Source organism: Octopus sinensis, linkage group LG6 (genome assembly GCF_006345805.1).
Source record: "Octopus sinensis linkage group LG6, ASM634580v1, whole genome shotgun sequence".
Taxonomy (NCBI): Eukaryota; Metazoa; Mollusca; class Cephalopoda; order Octopoda; family Octopodidae; genus Octopus; species Octopus sinensis.
In genome coordinates, this window is record NC_043002.1 from 22007726 (window position 1) to 22031075 (window position 23350).

Here is a 23350-nt window from a genome sequence, read left to right on the forward strand (position 1 = left end):
TATGTGTGTGTGTGTGTGTAGATAGATGGATAAAGATTATTTGCCAAGATAATGTGGCAGTCCCGGTTGAGACAAATGTTACTGTTGTTTAGCTCCAGGAAACATCGTCCCCAGCTGACTATACGATACAATGTGTCCTTATATTTTCGAACAGGAGAGTTTAGCATCTCCACTCAGCACAAAGCAATATCTGTGGACCGCAGTTTCTGGGTTATTTCTGTTCCTCAGGCAGCTGGAGACGATGTTTCCTAGGGTCGAAAACCACACTTGGACTCAGGGAGGACGTCTCCCGCGAGGATGAGGTGATGATTGAGTAGGATACGGGCGAAGAGCTTGCTTGCAATACTCAGGTGTGAGATGCCCCGATAGTTGCTGCAACCCTCACGGTCTCCCTTCTTGTAGATGGTGATGATAGTTGCATCACGGAAGTCGTTCGGTGGGATTTTGCGTTCCCAGAACTTGAGGATAAGGAGTATCAGATGATTTCTAAGCTCAGGATCTACGTGCGGGAAAAACTCAAAGACCCAAAAGCTTTACCCAGCTTCATGCGCCTGAATAGCTTGTTGAAATCACACACACACACTAACACACACGCAGACGCATATATGTACATACATACATACACACATATACATACATACATATATAAGAGAGTAGAGTCACAAGTTTAATGACACCATCTTACAGGGTTTCAGTGGCGATAATGGTCGAATTAGGCAATCTAGAGTAGTTAAGGTTACTAAGTCTCACTTCGTCGGATACTGACTATGGGACCCAATAGAAGAAAATTTCGACTGAACTTCGTAGGTTTCTCCCTCTTCAATAGATAAAAATGCAGATAGAGTTCTAAATACTACTTATGTCATGTCCAAAATAAAAGTAAACTACACACACACACACACACACAACACACACACACACACACACACACTTATTGGATGAAGGTTAGTTTTTAGCGGTGCATTTAAGTTTGTCTCGACTGCTTTATAGCTTAGTATTGCATGCTTCTGTGCAATTTTCACCGTGTGTAGGTTGTTATTTTTTTATAAGATTTTTGTTATGCTATTGTGTAAAAACTATTGCTCTAAGAATCTTTGATTATTCTGTAAACAAAAGCTTATTGATTTGTCTGCGAATATTAATACGTTTTGAGGAGAAATTTTATAGATTTTAAATTCGAGCCTAGTTTACGCAAGAATTGTTGTATCAATATGATTATAAATGCTGATACTGAATACATTAAGAAGAACATGTTTAAAAGCTTTCAAACTTTTGTTGCTCGCATCTCTATTACGTGAAAGTAAAACTACGTATCTTTTGTGTTCTATAAATGGTAAAAGTAAGCCTTCAATGAATGATTTTACGTAGATTTCTGGAGGGAGTTAGACTATATTTTTATCGACTTTTTCATTTCTGTTTAATGTTTGTAGTTCGTCTCCGTGTTTAAATATCACTGTACTTTGGGTATGATCAACGGTGCGACGGCGATAGAATATTGGTTTTGCTTATTTGTGAGCACACATTTAGACACGCAGATGTATATATATATATATAGATTAACTTACGTGTATACTGTATATATATATATATATATTATATATATATATATATATATATATATATATATATATAAATGTATGTATGTATGCGTGTGAGTGTGTATGTATATATATAATATATATATATATATATATATATATGTTCGTGTGTGTGTATGTATATGTATATATATCTATATATATATATATACACTCATATATATATATACATAAACATATATAAATATATATACAAATAAATGTATGCATGCATATACACGTACACACACACACGCATATGCATAATTGAATACATATATCTCTCATAATCTCTGCCCTCCATATATACTTGTATTGTGTGTGTGTGTGTGTGTGTGTGTGAGTATGTGTGTGTGTGTGTGTGCGTGTACAGATATATATATATATATATATATATATATATATATATATAAGTTGAAACATCAAACAATAGTTACAAAACTAGGTTGAGCTGAATAATTAGTTTTCAATTCTGTGCCAATTGTCTGACTTTCGAAATAGAAGTTTAGCTATAAACATATCATATTCTTCCTAAACTGGAAAAAATACCACATATATATTAATATACAAAAACAAAAAAACAAAACAAACAAAAACAAAACAAAACAAAACGAAAACAAAACAAAAATAACAAACAAACAACCTTTTATGACAATATAGTAAAAGCATACCAAATTCCCGCATCGCAGTACATCCACCCGCAACACAGCACTAAAACGCAAACTACAGTGTATTTCAATACAGTATAATACAATGTATATATATAATATATATATTATATATATATATATATATACATATACATACACATACACAAGCATACATTTGTTTTTATATTTATGCATATTTGTTTACGTACAAATGAGCGCTAACACGTTATCTTAAAGGTAGCGTATTTGGTAGTGACATTGGGTTTTTGATGGTGCCAGTTGATCTTTCCGATCGATACCAAGTAAATTGTGTTTCAACTGAGTTTTCTCCTGGTGGAAGTGTTATCGCTTGCCATTGACAAAGGGTGAATTGGTACTTAGAATGCAGTGAGTGACGACTGATGCTGCAAGGTATCTCGCCCATCATTCAAACAAATCTGCCAATCTGCCTCCTTGGATTGGTACCTTTCTTTATCAACTCCAAAAGAATGAAAAGCAAAGCTGGCCTCAGTGGGATTCTAAATCAGAACCTAGAGACAAGGAACAAATACCTAAAGGTATTGTGTCTGAATCTCTAACGTGCCGGTCAATTTGCCGCCTTAAATGTATATGGTGATTATTTAGCGCATGCCTAAGTATATCTTGGATTACTTTGTTCAACGTGTCATTAGTTTTTATAAGAATTTGAGATATGTGATTTGGTAGTTGCTTTCTTTGTTTAGTGATAATAATTCTTCTGCTTGGCAAAAATCCAAACACTGTTTCGGAAGAATCGATTAAAACAACTATAATCGACTTTTGTATTTCACCGGGGCTTGTGTTATTCACACAAATGTACACAGTCACATACGCACATGCTATATTTATGCATAAATATATACACATATTAATATTGTACATATGTGTCTCTCTCCTTGTATATGTGCATATATATATACACCCTATATATATATATATACACTCTATTTATATACCCTATATATATATATATATTTATGCATAGGCATACGTATATTTACACGCATACCCACATATACATCTGTGTATATCTAAATATATATATATATATATTATATATATTATATATATACGTAAATATATGTATATATATGTATGTATGAGTATGTATATATATATATGTATTTATGTATGTATATATATGTATATATATATATATATGTATATATGTATTTATGTACGTATAGATATGCACACACACACACACACACATAGTCTACATTTAAACACATAAGAGATGGTATTAATCGGACATCTAAACCGCTAGAAGGAGTAGTTAAAATCCAAACTACAAGTAGAGGTAATTTCGAAATTACCCCTAATTATAGTTTTGATTTTAACTACTCCTTCTAGCAGTTTAGATGTCCAATTATAGCCATCTCTTATGTGTATAAATGTACACTGTATATATAATGAATAATATATAGTCTATTGACTAGTTTTTCTAAAGGCTAGGCGACAGTGGTAAAAAATTTCTAAATAATATTTTGTGGCTGTGTGGTAAGTAGCTTGCATACAAGCCACATTGTTCCGGGTTCAGTCCCACTGCGTGGCACCTTGGGCAAGTGTGTATTCTACTATAGCCTCGGGCTGACCAAAGCCTTGTGAGTGGATTTGGTAGACGGAAACTGAAAGAAGCCCGTCGTATATATGTATATATATGTATATGTATATGTATGTGTGTGTGTATATGTTTGTGTGTCTGTGTTTGTCCCCCCAACATCACTTGACAACCGATGCTGGTGTGTTTACGTCTCCGTAACTTAGCGGTTCGGTAAAAGAGCCCGATAGAATAAGTACTAGGCTTTTCAAAGAATAAGTCCTGGGGTCGATTTGCTCGACTAAAGGCGGTGTTCCAGCATAGCCACAGTCAAATGACTGAAACAAGTAAAAGAGTATAAAAGAGTACCCTGAAATTTATGATATATATATATATATATATATATATATGTGTGTGTGTGTTCGCATGAATTACGGAATGGAGTAGATAAGATCCGGGCTACATATGTCATAGTGAGCGGAACCTCAGAAGTGATAAATATCCAAGAGAGGTGTATTCAGCAAGCTACTCTTCAGGCCAAGAATATCTTGATTGGATGAAGTTTATAATGTTAACGCCTGGAAGATTCAATCAGACAATGTAACCTTTAATTTAATTTAATCAAGATATCCTCGGCCTGAAGGGTAGCCTGCGGTGTACACCTCACTTGAATATTTACCATTTCCGAGGTCCCGCTCGCTGTGAAACATATATGGCCCGGATCTTATCTACTCCATTCCGTAACCCTTGTATTCTTATTCGCACGCCCAGCAACTCTTGTCGCCTACCGTGAACTTTTTTCAGCTTATCGTACTTCGATATGGAAAAAATCCACAACCTCCAGTCTCAAGAAACTAATATTGTCCCTGAAAGTTGTTTTTTTTTAATATTTACTACGGATTGCTTGAAGCTAACTTTCAACTTACACCTCGATCCCTGGATCTTACTTATATATTATATATATATATATATATATATATATATATATATATATATATATATATATATATATATATATATATATATATATATATATACATATGCATACAGTGTGTGACGGGTATTTGAGGGTGTCGTTGGTAATTCTATAAAATAAATCTAATTTAGCAAAAACCGGATGTATTTTAATGTAAATCTGTGCACGTGTTCTTGATAAGTTTCCGTGTAAAATTATTCTATGAATCTGCCTTCAGCTTTGTTGATTGCTTCAATGAGAGACAGGATTCGTTGACAAACTTGCACTAAATGGTCCTTTTCATTTTGGCCATCACCTGGACAATGGCATAGCATCAATGGCAAGGAATCTCCCTTTCAACAAAGCTCCAAACGTAGTGGTCCATGGAATATAAATCTATCGAGTTTAGAGGCCACAAGTTTGGTGTCGCATGATTGTAAAGATTTCTAAGATCCATTCTTGGGTTACGTAGACTTTATCTGAAGGCGCTGAGTCTTGTTGAAACCGGTATGGCCTTCTGCATGTCTCATCCAGACAGGGCTTTATAAGTGCCTTAAGCAGCTCAACGTATCCAGCAGCGTTAATCTTAAGGGTCTGTGGAAAGATGTGTTGGCATGACAAGATCGTTGTCACTTATACCTCCCCAAACCGTCAAAGTTGCTGAAAATTTAGTGTGTATCACACTGGGGACATTGGAGGGATCTGCACACAACCAGCTATCATTTTTCCTCTTACACTTTTGGCCTTGGTGTTAAAGTGGACGACGGATTATGTTTACCGCTTAATAGGCTATGTCTCAGCTTGAACTCAGAATGCAAAGAGCTGCAATAAATACCACAAGGCATTTATTCTGATAAATCTTTTTTATTGATCCAGAGAGGATAAAATGCAAAATTTACCTCGATGATATTTGAACTCAGAGAGCCAAGTATCAGAACAAATAATGTGGGGATATTCAATCCGACCCTCTAACGACACGTTCGTTTCGCCGCCATATTTTATTTCTCACTAGAATTTCTTATATTTTGCCAGTTTCTCTCTATCCTCCGGGGTAATGCCTTAGTAAGAAGGGATCGAAATGGCTCATCAATTTAAAGGTATTTTTGTTCTAGTCCTTCATAATAATATCTAGACGGTTTATCTTGATTTCGTTGTCAGTTTGTATAGATATGTTTCTAGATGACGGAGACCAAGTTGTCATTCATTGTGTTTAATACATGTCTATACCATTTCTTGGTAGTTTTCACATTGATGTGTCAGCATATTCCACTGTGAACATAACTGTTGACTTGATTGTATCTCTGAATTAACACAGCCATAACATGGTCTGAGCAGTTTGAAACGATGTAGTCAATTGATTTATTCTACTTGTTGCATTGTCTGCATTTGAGAGGAATAACATCTCCTTTTTTATTATTTTATTTTCCTATTATTATTTATGTCCAGTCACTGATCCTGTGCTGCTAAATCAGACTGTCTTTTCTGCTTTTAGAAACTTTTAGAATTATTGCTGACTTTCAGTTCGGATAATTCCCTTTTTGTTGAGTTTTGTTGGTATTGGCGTAGGAGTGGCTGTGTGGTAAGGTTGAGTGTTATTGGTATAGGCGTGGGAGTGGCTGTGTGGTAAGTAGCTTGCTTACCAACCACATGGCTCCGGATTCAGTCCCACTGCGTGGCACCTTGGGCAAGTGTATTCTACTGTAGCCTCGGGCGGACCAAAGCCTTGTGGGTGGATTTGGTAGACGGAAACTGAAAGAATCCCGCTGTATATATGTATATATGTATATATATGTATGTGTGTGTATATGCTTGTGTGTCCGTGTTTGTCCCCCAACATCACTTGACAAGCGATGCTGGTGTGTTTACGTCCCCGTAACTTAGCGATTCTGCAAAATATCCCGATAAAATAAGTACTAGGCTTGAACTCTCTCAAGTCCTGGGGTCGATATGCTCGTCTAAAGGCGGTGCTCCAGCATGGCCACTGTCAAATGACTGAAACAAGTAAAAGAGTAAAAGAGAGAGTAAAAGAGTATTGGCCTCGGTATTTTGTATGTGATAGTTTCTGTTATAAAACTGTCATCAGTTTGAGATGCCGTCTTATTTATATAGAGTAGCTGCTGTTTTAATTTTATCGCACATTTTCACTATGGTGTTATTCTATTTCACGATAAGGCTTCTTGTCATCATTTATTATAAATCGTTGCACATTCGCCTGTGTGTTCCAAGTCACATTTTCCTCGCCTTTTTTATTTCTTCTCCATAGCTCATACCTTTCTATTTTAATGCTCATGTGCAATGCGCATGGAATATTTCAATATGATAGTTCATTAATTTCAACATTCTCTTTTAATCTTGTTTTTATTTTGAATGTTGGAAGTGAGATACATGCCTTTCTGTTTAGCGTTTACTTTTTTGGGGAAGGATACCGCATCTGAATCACGTTATTTTTGCTTAATTTAAATTTGCGCTGTAAAATACATTATAGATCCTGACTCAGGCGTCTATATCTTTGTTGCCGATTGATTTATCCATAAACATAAATGATTTGCATTTAAACAGTGTAGGATCTATTTTTAGTTTGTTTCGTTTTAGTTCTTAATGAAAATCATTTTTTTGCTTTCTTTTGTTTCGCTGTATTCAAAATTTCGTTTCGTTTTGTTTGACCCGGCTGATCATTTGCTTCTATTTCTGTTAGTGCATGTATCATTTAAACAATATATTTTATGGATAATAATCATATATAATAACAGTTTCAAATTTGGCGAAAGGTCAAAAATTTTAAAGGAAATAGTCAAGTCGACAATATCGACCCCAGTGTTCAGCTGGTATTTTATATTATTAAGGCGGCGAGCTGGCAGAATCGTTAGCACGCCGGGCGAAATGCGTAGCCGTATATCGTCTGCCGTTAAGTTCTGAGTTCAAATTCCGCCGTGGTCGACTTTGCCTTTCATCCTTTCGGGGTCGATTAAATAAGTACCAGTTACGTACTGGGGTCGATATAATCGACTTAATCGGTGTGTCTGTCCTTGTTTGTCCTCTCTGTGTTTAGCCCCTTGTGGGTAGTAAAGAAATAGGTATTTTATATTATTAATCCCCAAAAGATGAAAAGTAAAGTCGACTTCGGGGTCATGTGAACACAGAACGTCAAGCCGGAGGAAATGTTGCTAAGGATTTTTGTCCGGCGTGCGAGCGATTCTGCCAGCTGTGAATAATATAGTATCCGTTGATTTCACAGGGGTCGTTTCGTTTTATTTAGTTTGTAACCAAAGTTCATTCTACCCAGTTTTGTTTGTCTCACACGCTCACCCCCTTCTGTCTACGTATCTCTCCTATATTATATAAACAATTTATTTTGTGCGTAATAGCCACGTGCAATAAGTGTCAGTTGTATTTACTAGAATACCTTTAACCTCATTGTCTTCATTTCTCGTTCAGAGGCGTAGGAGTGGCTGTGTGGTAAGCGGCTTGCTTACCAACCACATGGTTCTAGGTTCAGTCTCACTGAGTGGCACCTTGAGCAACTGTCTTCTACTAAAGCCTCGGGTCGACCAAAGCCTTGTGAGTGGATTTGGTAGACGGAAACTAAAAGAAGCACGTCGTATATATGTATATATATATATATGTATGTGTGTGTATACGTTTGTGTGTCTGTGTTTGTTCCCCCAACATTGCTTGACAACCGATGCTGGTGTGTTTACGTCTCCGTAACTTAGCGGTTCGACAAAAGAGACCGATAGAATAAGTACTAGGATTACAAAGAATAAATCCTGGGCTCGATTTGCTCGACTAAAGGCAGTACTCCAGCATGGCCACAGTCACATGACTGAAACAAGTAAAGCGTATAGTTGTATATATATATATATATATATATATATACATACATACATGTGTGTGTATAATCATTTGTTTATATGTCTGTGTTTGTCCCCACCACCGTCGCTTGACAATCGATGTTAGTGTGTTTACGTCCCCGTAACTTAGCGATTCGGCAAATGAGACCGATAGAATAAATACTAGGCTTACAAAGAATAAGTCATGGGGTCGCATGCAACGAAATCGACGGTGGTAACCATCATTATCACCACCAACACCATCATCATCATCATCATCATCTTTCTTCTTCTTCTTCTTCTTCTTCTTCTTCTTCTTCTTCTTCTTCTTCTTCAATAGTTTTATTTTTATAGCGTGCTTTCACTTCACTACCGAGCGCAGCTCTGTGTGCCTTGGGTATGTGCTGTGATTTGTTGTGCATACCCAAATCTATAAAAATAAAACTATTGAATAATAATAATAATATAATAATAATAATAATAATAATAATAATAATAATAATAATATATTATTATTATTATTATTATTATTATTATTATTATTATTATTATTATTAGTATTAGTATTAGTATTATTATTATTTAACTTCTTCAAGTTTTACTTGACGAGGGAAGTAAGAGTGGAGAGGGAAGTGTTGCCTTCAAGTAAGTTTGTCGAAAGGTGGGTGAACGTTGGAAGAATGGCCAGTGTGAAGGGACCAATTCTGAGCATACACCTGTGAAGAAATAAAAGGGGAAGGGCTCTTGCCCTGTTGATCAGACACCCGTGTCTTTTGTGGGTTTTCCACGAAGAACCTTAAAGCAGCTCTCCTTACTGGGAGACTTTATTGTTTAATTTTTATTGTTTTTATTGTTTACAATCCTGTAAAACCCTTTGTCTCGTCTTGTGTAGTCTTTTATGTTGTTGCATATCCTTTAATGTTGTTTTATGTAAGCCCTTGTGGCTTATAAATTAATCAATTAATTAATTATTATTATTATTATTATTATTATTATTATTATTATTATTATTATTATATATTTTATTTTCAGATGTGAATCATACACCAATCCATTGCGCCCGTTTAAAAATCTATTGGTCGTCTGTATCGGTCACATGTTGTTCAGTATAGCTTACATCTCTTTACGGAACCTTCAAAGCAGCATAAACCACGAAAAAGGTCTCGGCGTCACCTCATTGGCCTGCATCTATGGAGGATTCGTTTTCGGATGTGTGTTTACCACGGCAATTGTGCACCGGTTCGGACCGAAATTTACTCTGGTCGCTTCCATTTTGTTTCACGTCGCCTTTTCCTTGGCCAACGCTTTCCCGTCGTTCTATTCTATGGTGCCAGCTTCGGCGATCGCTGGGATCAGCCAGGCTGCCATGTGGACAGCCCTGGGGACGTATCTAACCCACATCGCTAAAGTGGCAGCGCAGTTACAGAACAAATCGAGCGAGGCCACAATCGGTCGCTATTTTGGAATGTTTTTTGTGTTCGATGCCATTGCTCGTGTTGTTGGTTCGTTGGTGACGTCAGTAGTGATGGAATTCGCCCCGATGATTGACACCTCCAGTCTCAAAAGCAGCAACGACAGCAGCAATAGTAGTAATAGTAGTAGTTTTAATAGCAGTAACTGGACAAACTACCAAATAAACAGCGGTTCCTACAGCATCCCTCAGCATCGTCCGTCCAGTTTCGCAACCACGCCCAAAACGACGACAACCGCCACACCCACGTATGATCCGCTTGCCCCATCGTTGGACTTTTCTACTGTGACGTCATCAGTGCCACCACCACCACCACCCTCATCATCATTATCACCAAAAGCAATATTATCAACTCCACAATCATCATCATCATCATCATCATCGTTATCATTATCAACATCGTATTTTGTATCAGCCTCCGCAAATTCCCCATCACCATCTTCATCATCAATATCATCATTATCTTCAACGGCAGCAGCATCAGTAACAACATCATCAGCATCAGCATCATCAGTACCACCACCACCACTGCCATTATCATCCCCGCCGTCATCACCGTCAAATTCGATAACAAAATCCTCTTCACCATTATCCTCATCATCTACAGCAGCAACAACAGCAGCAGCATTATCTGCAACATCATCATCAACAGCATTAACATCATCATCAACACTAACAGCATCAATAACCGAGGTAAACGCAACAGTGGACAGTAAAATGTTCATTTCCGTCCAAGAGGACATTTGTGGGCCAAAATACTGTCATTACACATGGCCCAGCCACAACAATTTCACCATAAGCCCTAACATTCGCTTCCTGTTGGTCGCCATTTTCTGTATATGTCTTCTAATGTCCGTCCTTCTAATTGCTGTCTACTTAGACTCTGTCTACCTATCCCGGAAATTCGACCCTGATGAAGATTCTTTCAGCACAGATCTTGCCTCAACTATTCGGCTTTGGACCGAACCCAGCTGGTTGCTACTTACTCCGTTGATCATTTACTGCGGGATACTAATCTCTTTTATATCAGCCGACGTTACCAAGGTAATACAACTTCTTTATAACTTCTTTTTATAACTTCTTTTTAAATGTGTGTGTTCGTATTTGTTATATTTGCTGTTGTTTAACCCCAGGCAAGGTCAACCAAGATCGAACAGATCCAAATTCAAAATCTTTAAACTTTGATCATCTCGTCTTTTTTCTTTTAGAAAATTACACTTACCACAATGGCTTTCCATTTTAAAGACGATTTTGAGTGGTTTGGGGGAAGACTTGGCTTCTATTTCTGGCAAGGAGAACGACAACGCAGATGGTCCTTTCCGGTGTCTCATATGTGTTTGTATTTGGTTGTGTGTCTTTGTGCGTACATGTGCATACAGTGATTATCTCTGCCCGCCTGTCTGTCTGTCTGTCTGTCTGTCTATTTGTCTGTCTCTGTCTGTCTGTCTGTCTCTCTCTCTCTCTCTCTCTCTCTCTCTATATATATATATATATATATATATATATATATATAATATAAAGTACAGTGTACATTTAAACACATTAAGAGGTATCCATCATAGGACTCCCTTACGTTAGAAGGAACAGCTAAAGTCCAAACCACTAACTTAGATAAAATCTCGAAGGGAATGAAAAATAAAAACATTTACCATCTATTTCCTGGACCATGGTTTCAATCATTTTTTAGCAAATAAAATAATTTGCTAGGCGAAGTCTTCCTCAACAGGTACGCCAAGATTAAACATTTAAGTACGACGCAAATCCAGCATGTGCCTCTTGCTTATACATTATAATTTTCAAATCTAACGCGCAAGCGCAGTTTTTTTGTCAGCAGCAAAAAAATGCCGGCAATTTCTTCGAACAATTTTCCAGAAATCATTATACATAATTAGTAATATCAGGGTAATAAAGGTTTTAGAGATTATTACTACCAGTGGCCTAGTGTATAGAAAAATTAGTCAATAGGCTATATATTATTCATATAAAATTCAGTGTACATTTATATTAGCTCTAACGACGGATGGTTTCGCAATGTATTTCTGAACAACCACACAGATGATTTATTTATAGTGATCAAATGTCTGTACTGTGCATGAGTTCACCCTTTCCGCCAAATTGTGCTTGCCTGCTAAGGCGCACAAATGTGCTCCACGTCAGGCGTCGAAATGTTCGCAAAACGACATGAAAGAAATGTTTTGCCCAAGAACACAACACACTGCCTTGTTCGGGAAGCGAATCCACGATCTGGCGATCTTGATTGCAACATCCTAAACACTTGGTCACGCATCTTTCTCTCTGTTTCTCTCCCCGCCCCCACACATACACACGTGTAAACGCGTGTGTGGGCATGTGTGTATGTCTCTGCGTATGCACACGGGACTGTGTTTATTTCAGTGTGCGCATGTGTGTACGTGTTAATGGTGTAAGTGAGCTGCGTGTAGATGGTATCTTTCTTATACCGATGGTTTCATAGATTTTCATGCGTTGCTGTAATATCTAGCAATCACAACAGCAAGCAGTACTGTATAAGACTGGCGATATAAATATTCTCCCAACTCGACACACAGGCATACAAAAGTATATTCATTCACACACACGCATACACACAAACACAAACAGATTCATACACATACACGCACAAACATACAGGCTTTTACGTATACTCATACGCGCTCATATTCGATACTCTTCGCAGCACAAACAGCTACATACGCACAAACACACTCACAAGTCGAAATACATTCACACTCAAAAATACAGACGCAAACGTATTCCTAAGCGCACACATATATTCTGTTTAGCGCGCACATATACATGAACAAACAAACACATATATATATACGTTCGATGGTCGATTTAATCAACTATATTATCTCTTCTATAAAATATGTAGTCTTTCCACCACAGTAAGCAATCGATATATTTGTGTATAAATACGTGGCGAGTGCTGTAAGGCGAAGGATATGTTCAGAGTACGCTAAGACCGCGATTTAATTTTTCTTTTATTGAATTCTGATGGGTGATCGTTGATTACAGGTTTATAACATGGCTATCACTGGTTTACTCCATTTCTGACAGAAGGGAGTGTCTGTAGCTCGTCGGAGAACAAATATTGCAAGGTCTTCGTTCGTTAAGTACTAGCGACGTGGCTTTCTCGCCAATGTGTACATTCTTCGCTGATGTATATTGACGAATTTATACAATTAGGCACACAGACACCAAGGGCGGCGATCTGGCAGAATCGTTAGCGCGCCGGGAGAAATACTACGTTGTAGGTTCAAATTCTGCAGAGGCTAACTTTGTGTTTTATCCATTCAGGGTTGACAGAATAAAGTACAAGTCGAACATTGAAATTGATGTGATCGACCGGGTTCCTCCTCTAAAATTTTAGCCTTTGTACATGTAGTAGAAAGAATTACACACATACAAGCACGCACGAATACACACACACACGAATACACACACACACACACACACACACTCACGCAAGCACGTACTAATGCAAGTGCGAATCCCTCTCTATACATACACACATACACAGACTCAAACATACGTACAGACATACATACATATATGGTGGCTGCCCCCTCGTTATCGAGTATGGCCATTGCACGAAGCTTAACCAATGTTGTTATTGTGCAATGCTTGTGCAAGAAGATTTTTTTTAAGTGAGGAAAGGCTGTGCACTGAGTCAATCCCACTCACTAAACAACAGCAGTCATAATCCGAAAAGAAGAACAAGTCAACATCATCGGTAACAACTGAGCCGCAGATTTTATGTCGGAGTTATCCCAGTTTCCTGAGTTACCTTCTCCTAGTAGGATGCCCTAACAAAGGCTAGGAGTCCTTCACTCCCAATGGTTTAACCGCGCGATCGGGTATTCAGTCCGATTATTTCTATGTCCCCGCGCATGATACAGCCTTAAGACATTTATTGGATGGCTGTTGACTCTCAAGAGTTCCTCCGCCCTTTTGACGGGTTTTGTTTTTCATCCCGCAGGGTGTCCAATAAACACCCTCCTCACCAAGCAAGCTTGGTGGGGTTTAGTCGCCGACGACCTGACCATGCAACAGGTTGTACTGGGTTACATGTTACCAGTAGCACTCGAAAGTGACCTGACATACATATATACACACATACTTACATACATACACACACATATACACATGTATGCATACATACATACATACATATATACATATACATACATACATACATACATACATACATACATACATACATACATACATACATACATACAAAGTATTCTTCTGTGTAAAGACTCGGCTAAACGCTAACCTCGGAATCGAAACCGTATCGGAAACATGGCGCAAACAGAGTGGGATGGTTGAGAATAAGTGCCAATACAGGTAGTATAGTAGATTTAAATAAATCATGGCATCTCTTAGACAAAACGACTTTTATGCACCACAATAATAAATAAATTTATCAGTTTACAAATACATGTTGAATGCTGTTCGATATATTCGATGGTTTTAAATCTGTGAAAGAAACTCACGAAGTAATGTGCAAACTTCTTCGTGGTCGAGCTTTTTCTTCTGCCTTTCTAGGGCATTGTCTGGAAGGGTTTAATCGGACATGTCGACCCCAAGACTTATCTTTAAAAAACAAAACGTTTTGTACTTATTCCATCAGAAACTTTGACTGAACCGCTATATGACGGGGACATAAACAAACCCACACCAGTTGTCAAGTGGTGAAGGGAGCATATATATATATATGCGTGTGTGTGTGTGTGTGTGTGTACATACATACATACATACATACACACACATATGAAACATGGTTCAGTTTCCGTCTAACAATTTCACTCACAAGTACACACACACACACACGAAACATGGTTCAGTTTCCGTCAAACATTTTCACTCACAAGTATATATAAACACATACATACACACTCACACATCCACGCTCACACACGTACGCACACTCACACACGTACGCACACTCATACATACACACATGCTACGCGATTCAGTTACCGTCTAACAATTTCACTCACAAGTATACGCACACACACATACACACACACACTCACAAACAAACACACACACACATACAAGAAACACGGTTCAGTTTCCGTCTAACAAATTCACTCGCAAGTATACACACACACACACACACAAACACATACACACACACACACACACACTCACAAACAAACACACACACACATACAAGAAACACGGTTCAGTTTCCGTCTAACAAATTCACTCGCAAGTACACACACACACACACACACAAACACACGCACACACCCACTCACTCACACACACACACACACACATTCACACACACATGAAACACGGTTCAGTTTCCGTCTAACAACTTCACTCGCAAAACATTGGTTGGATCGGTGCTACAGTCGAAGATACTTGCTGAAGGTGTCACGCAGTGAGACTGAAACCATGTGGCTGCGAAGCAAGTGTCTTAACCATACAGTCACGCAAGCGCCTATATTAGAAATAACAATGAAATTACCCTTAAATTACCCTCTAGCGTTAACAAAAAAAAACAAATAAAAAGGAAAGAAGCGAAAGACGCACTGAATAATGTAATTGATTGAAAAGAAAACGGAATGGCCACAGTCTGAACGTATTTGACCATAGGTCTGTATGGTCAGAGCTGATATGGGGATTAAACTATGAATTAAACTACGGATTTTAACAAAGTGTCGCGAATTCAGCTAAATTGGCTTTCATTCTGTACCGACACAATGGGGGCTAATCAGGCTTTCTGTATAATACATATTTCTGACCAATATTCTAAACTTGTCCTTTTCCTTAATGGCATCTCAACTTTGGAGAATTCTTGAATCGTGAGGTTATCTCCCCTTCTCAAGTGGAACTGATCTTAATTGCTATTTGATAAATATGATATACACGCTAAGTTTTAATATAGTTCTAATAAATCGAGAATTTTTGTCGTATTATATTTCATATAACTGTATTTGTCTATGTTATTTAAATACATGCCACTGGCCACTCTGAGTTATTTCTTTTACCTCATTTTTGTTAAAATTATGCATATTATCTAGGCTATAAATGTGCTCTAATTTTTGTGTATAAGTCTAAGTCCTTTGGCTACTGAGTCAAGGGCGATCAATTCTCTTGCTGATACATCCATGCATGCATGCATGCATGCATGCATGCATGCATACATACATACATACATACATACATCTATCTATCTATCTATCTATCTATCTATCTATCTATCTATCTATCTATCTGTTATCTTTTACATGTTTCCGTCATTAGACTGCAGCCATGCTGGGGCACTGCCTTGAAGATGTTTAGTCGAATGTATCGACGCCGGTACTTATCTTTTAAGAAGTACTGGTACTCTATCGGCCTCTTTTGCAAGTTACGGGGACGTAAACACAGTAGCACCAGTTTTCAAGCGTTGGTAATGCGAGAAACATACATACACACATATACGACAGGCTTCTTTCAGTTTACGTCACAAGGGTTTGGTTGGCCTGAAGCTATAGTAGAAGACATTTCGCCAAGGTACTGCGCAGTGGGGCTAAACCCCGAGACATGTGGTTGGAAAACAAACTTGTTACGACACAGCCACGCCTGCGCCTATATTACACACACACTATCTCATCCATCCATCCATCCATCCATCCATCTATTCATCCATACATACATACATAGTTAGAAACATATGTCCCTGACTGTCCTTTTTTCTCCAGACAATAAGCCTGTCCCTTTCTTTCGAGGTATGTCAGTTTTGGATAAATATTGAATCTTAAGATTATCTCCCCTTCTCAAGTCGAGTTAGTCTTAATTATCATATAGTAATTATGATACATCTAGAAGTGAATATAGTTTTAATAAGTCAAAGATTTATGTTGTATGATATTTGATATACCTATATTTGTCTATGTTGTTCAAATACAAGCTACTGGTCATGCAGTTGTCTCTCTTAGCTAATTTTTATTTATATATACAATAATATCCCTGGGTAGTTCACACATCCTACGTTAACTTACGGACATGGTAATGCCTTCGCCTGATCTAATATGACAAAGAAGAAATATTTAGGCGTCATGAATTCATCATTTTATATTATTAATATTTAATTCATGACACTTTCTGACATTACAATTTTAACAACACGCTATATCACGTGACTAGGCAATACTTTGTTGGAAAAACACCCCACTCCCAACAAAAGAAACTAATTATATCAACATGTAATACAAAATGGCATTTAACTAATTAATAATTAATTCATTAGATAGTGTCTATTGAAATATCGTATAAGCAAAATGTCAGAGATGCATGTTCAATCTGATATAGTTGTCACGGGTGATGGAAACCTTTACACAAGCCAATGAGAGAGTGTCAATGTGTCAGTAAATATTGCTAGAAATAGCAGCCAAATCTGTTTCGTAAACCAAGAGAAGACCTGGATGCAAAGCACTTAGCATACAAAAAATATAAAATAAAGACCTTGCATGGGTATGTTGCCCGGAAGCTTGAGGAAGACAGTAGAATTGACACGAAGCGCAGTCTCTCTTGGACATAAGACCACTACATCACTTTGAAGGCTATGCGTTTGCAATCCAGGAACAGGAGATTGCCACAAAGTAGCCGATGAACAAGAGAGACAATGACTTATGTAAGTGTCTTCTGCTATAGCCTCGGGCCAACCAAAGCCTTGTGAGTAAATTTGGTTGACAGAAACTGAAAGAAGTCCTGGAGTCGATTTGTTCGATTAAAGGCGGTGCTCCAGCATGGCCGCAGCAAATAACTGAAAAGAGTAAAAGAGTATGTGTGTGTGTGTGTGTATGTACGCATATACATACATCCCTCCACAGACACACACGCATACATATATATATTTATGAGGACGGGAAAACCTCATAAGTGTGTGTGTATGCACGCGCACGTGTATACTCACACACACACACACAGACACTCACACACACACACACGGGGACATGTGAATTTGGTCACTCGACCTGCTAGACAAAGCACCCAAATTTTCATCCAAACCGCATCACCAACTTACTATCTTCAGAAAAGAAACAAGAAACAAAAACAAAAAAGAAAAGAAAAAAAAAAGCACTATGTATTATGTAGTACTGGGTATTAACTGCAAATAATAGAGGTTGGTCAAAGGCGGCGAGCTGGCAGAAACGTTTGCACACCAGGCGAAATGCTTAGTGGTATTTCGTCTGCCGTTACGTTCTGAGTTCAAATTCTGCCGAGGTCGACTTAGTCTTTCATCCTTTCTGGGTCAATTAATATAAGTACCATTTGCGCACTGGGGTCGATATAATCGACGTAACCCGTTTGTCTGTCCTTGTTTGTCCCCTGTATGTGTAACCCCTTGTGGGCAGTAAAGAAATAAGTATTTCGTCTGTCGTTACGTTCTGAGTTCAAATTCCGTCGAGGTCGACTTTGCCGTTCATCCTTTCGGGGTCGATTAAAGTAAGTACCAGTTACGCACTGGGGTCGATATAATCGACTTAATCCGTTTGTCTATCCTTGTTTGTCCCTTCTGTGTTTAGCCCCTTGTGGGTGGTTAAAAATTATATATAGTTTGGTCATGTCTGGATTGCTCTGTCTAAACAACAACCTCATCATCAACCGTAATGTTATGTATGTCTTCTGTCTCTATTGCAGGCGTTCATGTCTTGTTTTCTTGGAGTCGACGCACTTGGATATTTAATGACGTCTTTCGGCCTGTGTGCCGCAGCGGCCTCTTTGATGTCAACCTATGTGGTGCCAATGCGCTATCGGACAATGGTATACACCACAGGTATGTTGTATATATTCAAATATAGGATCTTTTCGGTTTGAACGGCAGTTTTTAACATAATTTCTAGGTAACTAAAAAATTTTAAACTTCGTATACTGGTAGAATGTGTTATAAAACATCTTTTTCTCTTGGCTTTATTGAGAAAATTCTATAGTTTGTAAGATATTTGTTGTTTTTCTTTTTTCAATTTTTGCAATTTCAACCAATCAATGATGTCCATTGAGGTAAACAACATTCTGTGCCGTATGAATATGTCCCTCGTTTAAGAAACAGATTGGTTTTATTTACATTTGTGAAGAAAAGAAGATACCTACCCCCCACCCCTAACCCTAACTAACCCTAGCCCTAAAACAGATTGAAATGCAATAGATCGATACTAGGGTCATAATTATGGGTGGCAATTTCATATGACACCGCTAGAAAAAATTGCCGTTCAAACCGAAAAGATCCCAAATATATAGACACGTACAGACAGACAGAAGCATACACTCATGCATATCATTATCATATATTATTTAAATATTGTCTGTTTTGTGGGGATATGTGCGTGAGGGAAGAGAAAAAGAGAAATGGTAAGAAATAGAAGACAAATGAGCGAGGGGAAAGGGGGATAAGATTTATGTGTGTGTGTGTGTGTGGATGTGTGTTTAGATGATGTAAGAGTGTGAGTATATCTGGGGGAAAAAGAAGAGCGAGGGAAAGAATGAGGCATTTAAGGAGAGATGATGATGATAAAGAGAATAATGAAGTTATCGAGAGAGAAGCAGAGATGGAGAGAGAAAGAGCGAGGAAGGGAGAAAGAGGAGAGAGGAGAAAGAAGGACAGAGGGAGGGAGAGAGAGAGAGAGAGAAGACGAGCGGGTGGAGGAAAGGGAAACAAGGCGTGTGAAGCGTAAAGAAGAGTGTAATAAACGGAGAGAGAGAGAGAAAGAGAGGGAGGGAGAGAGAAGGTAAATGGGGAAGGGAGAATAAAAGATAGAGAAAAGGAAAGGGGAGAGAGTGAAAGAGACAAAGAGAGACAAGGAAGATAGGAGAAACAAAGTGAAGACAGGTGCATGAGGGAAACGATAGAGTAATAAATGTAGAGAGAGAGAGAGAGAGCGAGAGAGAGAGTATTTCTTTATTCACCATAAGGTTGAGAAAAAGAGGGGACAAAACAAACGTTGGGGTCAGGGTATCGAATGAGACGAAACATGAATAAACAAACAATTAATATATATACAATTAAATGAGAATGAGTGATTAACAAAAAATGAAGCGGAGGACGCGGTCGACCCCACAAACCACATACTCACACTGAAGACTTTGCTTTATCCTTTTTTACATTCTCGATTAAATAGGTTCTTTCACTCGCAACATACTTGCTATAGACTTCCATCTTTTACGAAACACACTTTGCAACAGGCATTCTTCTCCAGCCTTATTTTCCGTTTCATGTGGAAAACGAAAAAGTCGATTAGCTCGAGACTGGAGATAAACATGCCTGTTGCAATTCCTTTTACTCTCGTCTTCCACACTACTTCTTTCGCCATAGCAACTACCGAAAGAAAACAGGCTGAAGGTCGGCGGAACTATCTTAATTACAGATTCGCTCGACAGTTGTACTCTTCTCGAATGCGACAGCAGGTGTTCGACATAAGTCCAGAGTTCAGTCACCTTGGGGCATTGCACAATCGCGTGCAGGACAGTTCACTGTCCCTCTTACATCTTGCACAAACCGGCGAAGGTGCACACCCATGTCTAAAGAGCTTATCTCGAACCGGTAAAGCTCCTCTGTAACATTGCCAGGCCAGGGACTTTTGGTAATTATCCATAGGCCCCGGACCGAATGTTCTTTGGAACAGGCTGGCCAGTTGATTTTCGTCGAAGCCCAGAGTTTCTCCTAGGACGTCGTCACACTTAAACTCTACTAACCCTCTATAGAAGAACGCGGTAGTAGCCCCGCCACCGGCGTTGCCCGACTGGGAGAGAAGCACGAGTGCCTGATAGCACTCTGCATGCCACATGCCCAACCTCGGTCTACACTTGATCCATGGGTTCAGTTGTTCGTTAAACGATGTGAACTGTGGAAATAACAGCTTCACAAACGGAGACCACACCTGCTCACCGTCCAGGTAAATCCAGAGGTGCCTAAGCCTGAGCGCATGTCTGCGCATTTTTAGCCACGGCATCCCTAACCCACCGTTCAGCGGCTTTTGGCAGCAAATAGAGCGCCTTACAAGAGGTCTGCTGCCCCTCCACAAAAAGCGAAAGAGCATGCGTTCCAGTTTGTTCAGCCACGATTCGGGGCAAGGCACTACGGTTAGGCGGTAAGTGATTACAGAGGCGATAAACACTTCTGCAACCTCCGCCTTCCCTTTCAAGGACAGATTCCGTTCAGACCATGTCTGAGTTAGGAGAGCCACCTTTCTCGCCACCTCGCTCCAATTCTTCTCTATCTGGAGATCTGGACCTAACCAGATCCCAAGCATTTTCACCGGTCCTTCCGTCCAACGTCCTACGACGCTGTCGGAAGACATCGACTTGCCCCTCCAGGTGCCGAGTTGCAAGCCGACCGATTTATCCCGGTTGACTTTCGCTCCTGCCACCGCTTCGTAGTCCCTTAAGGCCTCACCCACCCACTGTAGGTGCTCGACTCGGGAAACGATGACGGTGATGTCGTCCGCATACGCCGAAGCTGACTTTCCGCACCCTAGATCTTGCGGGGTGCCTCTCATAGTTTCCAACCTCCTCAGCAACGGCTCGAGGGCCAAAACGTAGAGAAGCGGGGAGAGAGGACACCCTTGACGTACCGAACATTCAATGCTGAACGGCTCCGAAAGGAAACCATTTACCCGAACTACCGATTCGATGTTGCTGTATAAAGCGATGATCCATCCGCGGAAGGTCGGGCCGAAGCCAGCCGCCGCGAGGACCGCCGCCAGATACTGATGGTCACCCTATCAAACGCTTTCGATTGGTCCAAGTGGACCATAGCCCACCCTTGCCAGGAATCCTATTTACCCTTTCTAAGGCATAGCGTAGAAAGTGGAGATTGTCGTGGATGGTCCTTCCAGGGATGGCGCAAGTTTGCGCCTCGCCAACAAGTTCACCCACGACCCTCGCCAACCTTTTGCTAAGACCTTGGCCAAGATCTTCAACTCTGCGTTAAGCAGAGTGATAGGCCGGAAATTATCAATTAAATCCCCCTTGTTTGGGTCCTTTCTTAACAACGCTACCACCCCTCGGCTCACAGACTTAGGAATTCTCCCGTTCTGCTGCCAGTTGGTGTACACGCATGCAAGTAGGTGCCCAAACAAGTCTGGCATGCTACTATAGAGTTCGTAAGGCAGACCATCGAGTCCCGGCGATTTGTCCCCGCCGCATTCTGCCAACATATCCTCGACTTCTTTGGCTGTGATCGGCGCCTCACAAGATTCCGCGTCCGGCCCCGATAGACGCGGCGAACCGGCTAGGAAGTCTGCGAGCTTCTCCCCGCGCTCCAGCTCGCCGCTCCTCCCGAATAGCTGGGCGAAATGATCATGAAACACCTTGCACATCTCCTCGGGTTCGTTTACTAATCGACCATTTGGGCCAGTCAAGGATCGAATGGTTGAGTTGTTGCCACGCTGGTCCTCTACCACCCGGGCCCATCCGGCTGCGTTGATCCCTTCCTGTCTCATTGCACGGATCTTAGCCCTAATAATGCACCCTTCATGTTTAGCTTGGAGATGTTGGTCTAGTGCTAACCTCGCTGCTAACACTTTCGATGCACAGCCTGACCTCATTGCCTCCTCTGTAGCCTTAACTAGTTCCTTTTCTACTTTGTTTCTAGCACTAGCTAGTTCTTTGCTAAACCTAATTGACTCAAATCTGATGGCTCTTTTCAGGGCGTACCACCATTTATTGTTGATAATGGATCCGGTTAACGCCCTCATTACTAATTGTTTAATCCGATTCCTGTAGGCTTCACAGTCCAATAGTGACTTGTTTAGCTTCCAGTAGCCGGTACCTCGTCTACACATGCTATCTATGTCGAGCGTACAGGTCACTAATTTGTGATCGCTGTAGCTGACGATATGGTGTTGTGAACAGCTAGTATTTTCTTATCTTTCCTTCTAGTTATGATTCTATCGATATAAGATCTGGACGACCCGTCGTTTCTTGCCAGGTCCACTCTGGAATGTCTGGATGGTCCAGTCTGAATCTATCTGCCAATTCGAAATGACTTAGCATATCGTTGAGGTGAGGTAATCCCCTCGTATTCTTTCTTGAGCCAACATAATCTACACTTGCATCGCAAATTATGTTGAAGTCACCTAGCAATACTAACGTGTTCGACGTGCAAGAAAATTCTCTAGGCTTTTGAAATACTCTTTCTGCCCGGCTTTTCCTTCGCAGGGAGCATAGACAGCGACCAGCTGAACACTTTACCACTGCTGTGCGTCACATCCAAAACGACCAACCTGCCTTCCGGATCTATAAAGACAGTTCTAATCTCTAAATCCAGGTTTTTCCTGACCAGCAC

The 23350-nt window shown here is 39.6% G+C and overlaps 1 protein-coding gene across 2 annotated transcripts in view; it reads left to right on the forward strand.

The window, feature by feature from the left end:
* The window catches only part of LOC115213002 (UNC93-like protein), a 77361-nt gene that overhangs the window by 43946 nt on the left and 10065 nt on the right, over nt 1-23350 (forward strand). For both annotated transcript variants that reach the window (XM_036503708.1, XM_029781898.2), the window contains exons 4-5: nt 9603-11085; nt 18709-18844. In XM_036503708.1, the coding sequence (XP_036359601.1) occupies nt 9603-11085; nt 18709-18844 (1619 nt within the window). The remainder of the gene's footprint in view (nt 1-9602; nt 11086-18708; nt 18845-23350) is intronic.